General features: G+C 56.4%; 1 protein-coding gene across 1 annotated transcript in view; it reads right to left on the reverse strand.

The window, feature by feature from the left end:
• The window catches only part of MTMR4 (myotubularin related protein 4), a 28,951-nt gene that overhangs the window by 25,979 nt on the left and 747 nt on the right, over positions 1–2,225 (reverse strand). The window contains exon 2 of the mRNA XM_008636737.2: positions 269–358. Coding sequence (XP_008634959.2) covers positions 269–358 — 90 coding nt within the window. The remainder of the gene's footprint in view (positions 1–268; positions 359–2,225) is intronic.

Below are 2,225 nucleotides of genomic sequence, written 5' to 3' on the forward strand. Positions count from 1 at the left end.
AGAATGCCCGGGCTGGCGGACCCCTGCACCCGCTCCGGCCGTGCTGGCAGCAGCTGGTGATGCCGGACACATCCTGCCAGGGCTGGGCAGGCGGGGACAGGGCTGTGGGAACAGCCGGCCTGGCCCCCACGCACAAGGACCTGCTGCTCTGACTGTGCCCCTGGCACCGGCCAGCCCATGGCCTCCAGGACGTGCTGGCCTGGAGAGCTGCTCTGCAGAGCCCAGCCTGACACATCCCAGAGCTGTTTGGGTGTTTTTACTTCCTTACCTGCAGTGACTCCTCCTCCTTTATGAGCTCCTTCGGGGGGAACAAGTCCTTGGCCTGGATGTACTCCAAACTGGGAGGGCCTTCCTCACCCTGCATTGCAAACAGAGCACACAGTCAGACAGCCTCAGCCAGCACGTGCTGTGAAAGCCAAAAATTGAAGCTGATGGATACTCTTGGCACCCCAGGAGCTTGGGGGTACCTGTGCATGGAAATGCCTGTTCTGCCTGCAGACCCCAGCAGTTCCTCTGGCTGTTGCAGAATGCCCCCAGCACCGTGAAATGCTGAAGCCTCCAAGTCCCACCTCTTCCAGCTGAGTGGTGTTTGGAAAGCGCAGCAGAAACACCTTGGCCACAGGGGACTGATGTGACAGTAACTTGTCACGTCAGCTGTTCCCGTTACCTGCTCCATGGCACCAGGGCAGACACCCTGTGACACAGAGGGTTTCCATCTACAGTCCAACGTCAGCCTACTCTTCCTCCTCTTAAGGACCGCTTTTTTTTGGGAGTTTTTGTTTTCACTCTCAGACCAAAGAAATCTGGGAAGATCCTGAATCTTTTGGAGGAGAAGATACAACTGTGAAACATAACCCTACAACAACTGCACCCCAGTGCACCCAACTCACAATAGGCACTACTGACTGGTGCCAGCACCGAGCCCAGGGCAGCTGGACATGTCCAGCCTGCTCAGGTGGACTTCCCAGAAAACCCAGAGGCCTCAGAATGGTCTGAGAGGTCACATGGAACCTGCACATGCCATCCTTGACAAGTGGAGTGTATGCCTCAGTTTGGAACACGGGAATCTTCATTCACTCATACAATCAGAGTATCCTGAGCTGGAAGGGATAAGGATCATAAAGTCCCACTCCTGGCCCTGCACAGAACACCCCAAATCCCATCATGTGTCTCAGTGCATTGTCCCAATGGTCCTTGAGCTCTGGCACGAACTCTTGGTGCCAATTTTCACCAGCCTTCACCCAGGCCCTGTCACATCACTGAGCTGCTGACCGAAGGAGTGGCACCCGGACACTCAGCTGCAGATGCTCACTGCTGGGAGTCCAGGATGGTGCTAATTCCACATATATTTGGTGTGGGAATGTTTTCTTCAGAATGCTGCTTGCTCTCTAACTCTAGCACTAGGCTCTAGCATTTACCAGGAAACACCGTGTTCTGTAAGCACTGAGTAATATTTTAAAATGACATATCTTTCTGGATATGTCACCCAAGCCAGAATCCCAATTTCAACCTGAAGAAAGGAGATCCCAATCCTTCTGGCTCAGGAATATTTAAAATGCTGCTGAATCCTCTTGTGTTACTGACGGGAGCTGAAGCCTCAGCGCCCACGGGAACAGGCTGGCCTGAGGTGATCCCTGGACCTCAGACAGGGGCAGCCAGACCCCTCCCACCCCATATCCAAGGAACCTGCACGCATGTAACATGCTGTTAGAGCCTTCATAAAACTCAGCATCAGCTCCAGCTGGAGGCAAAGGCACTGGCCCTGTCATCATGCTGTGAGGGACACATGGCACAGCACCTGCTCCAGCAGCAGCCGATGCTGACTGCAGACCACGGGGGGCCTGGGGCCCCTCCTGCCAGTGGCTCACTCCGAGTGAGGCACCAGCCCAGGGGAGCACAAAGGGAAGGTGTGTGCCCGCGTGCCGGTGTAGCAGCTAGGGAACAGAGATCCTCTCCCATCGTCACTTTGCAGTTCACAGAGAAATCCCAGGGAGCAGCAGGAACTGGAACAAGGCAGCCTAAGCTCTCCATCAGCCTGGGTGTCCTTGAGTCCCTCCTCGCCTGCAGCACAGGGCGGGCAGAGGCTGAGCATCCCCCCCTGCCACAGCCCCATCCTGGGTACCGGCAGGGCGGGGGTCAGCACCCTGCTCTCTTCACAAGTCTCCTGAAGCCCTCGGAGCCCATTCGGCCAGGAGTGCCCTGGGGGGCAGAGGGTGGGACTGCAG

This window comes from Corvus brachyrhynchos, unplaced genomic scaffold, assembly GCF_000691975.1.
Source record: "Corvus brachyrhynchos isolate BGI_N302 unplaced genomic scaffold, ASM69197v1 scaffold137, whole genome shotgun sequence".
NCBI lineage: Eukaryota > Metazoa > Chordata > Aves > Passeriformes > Corvidae > Corvus > Corvus brachyrhynchos.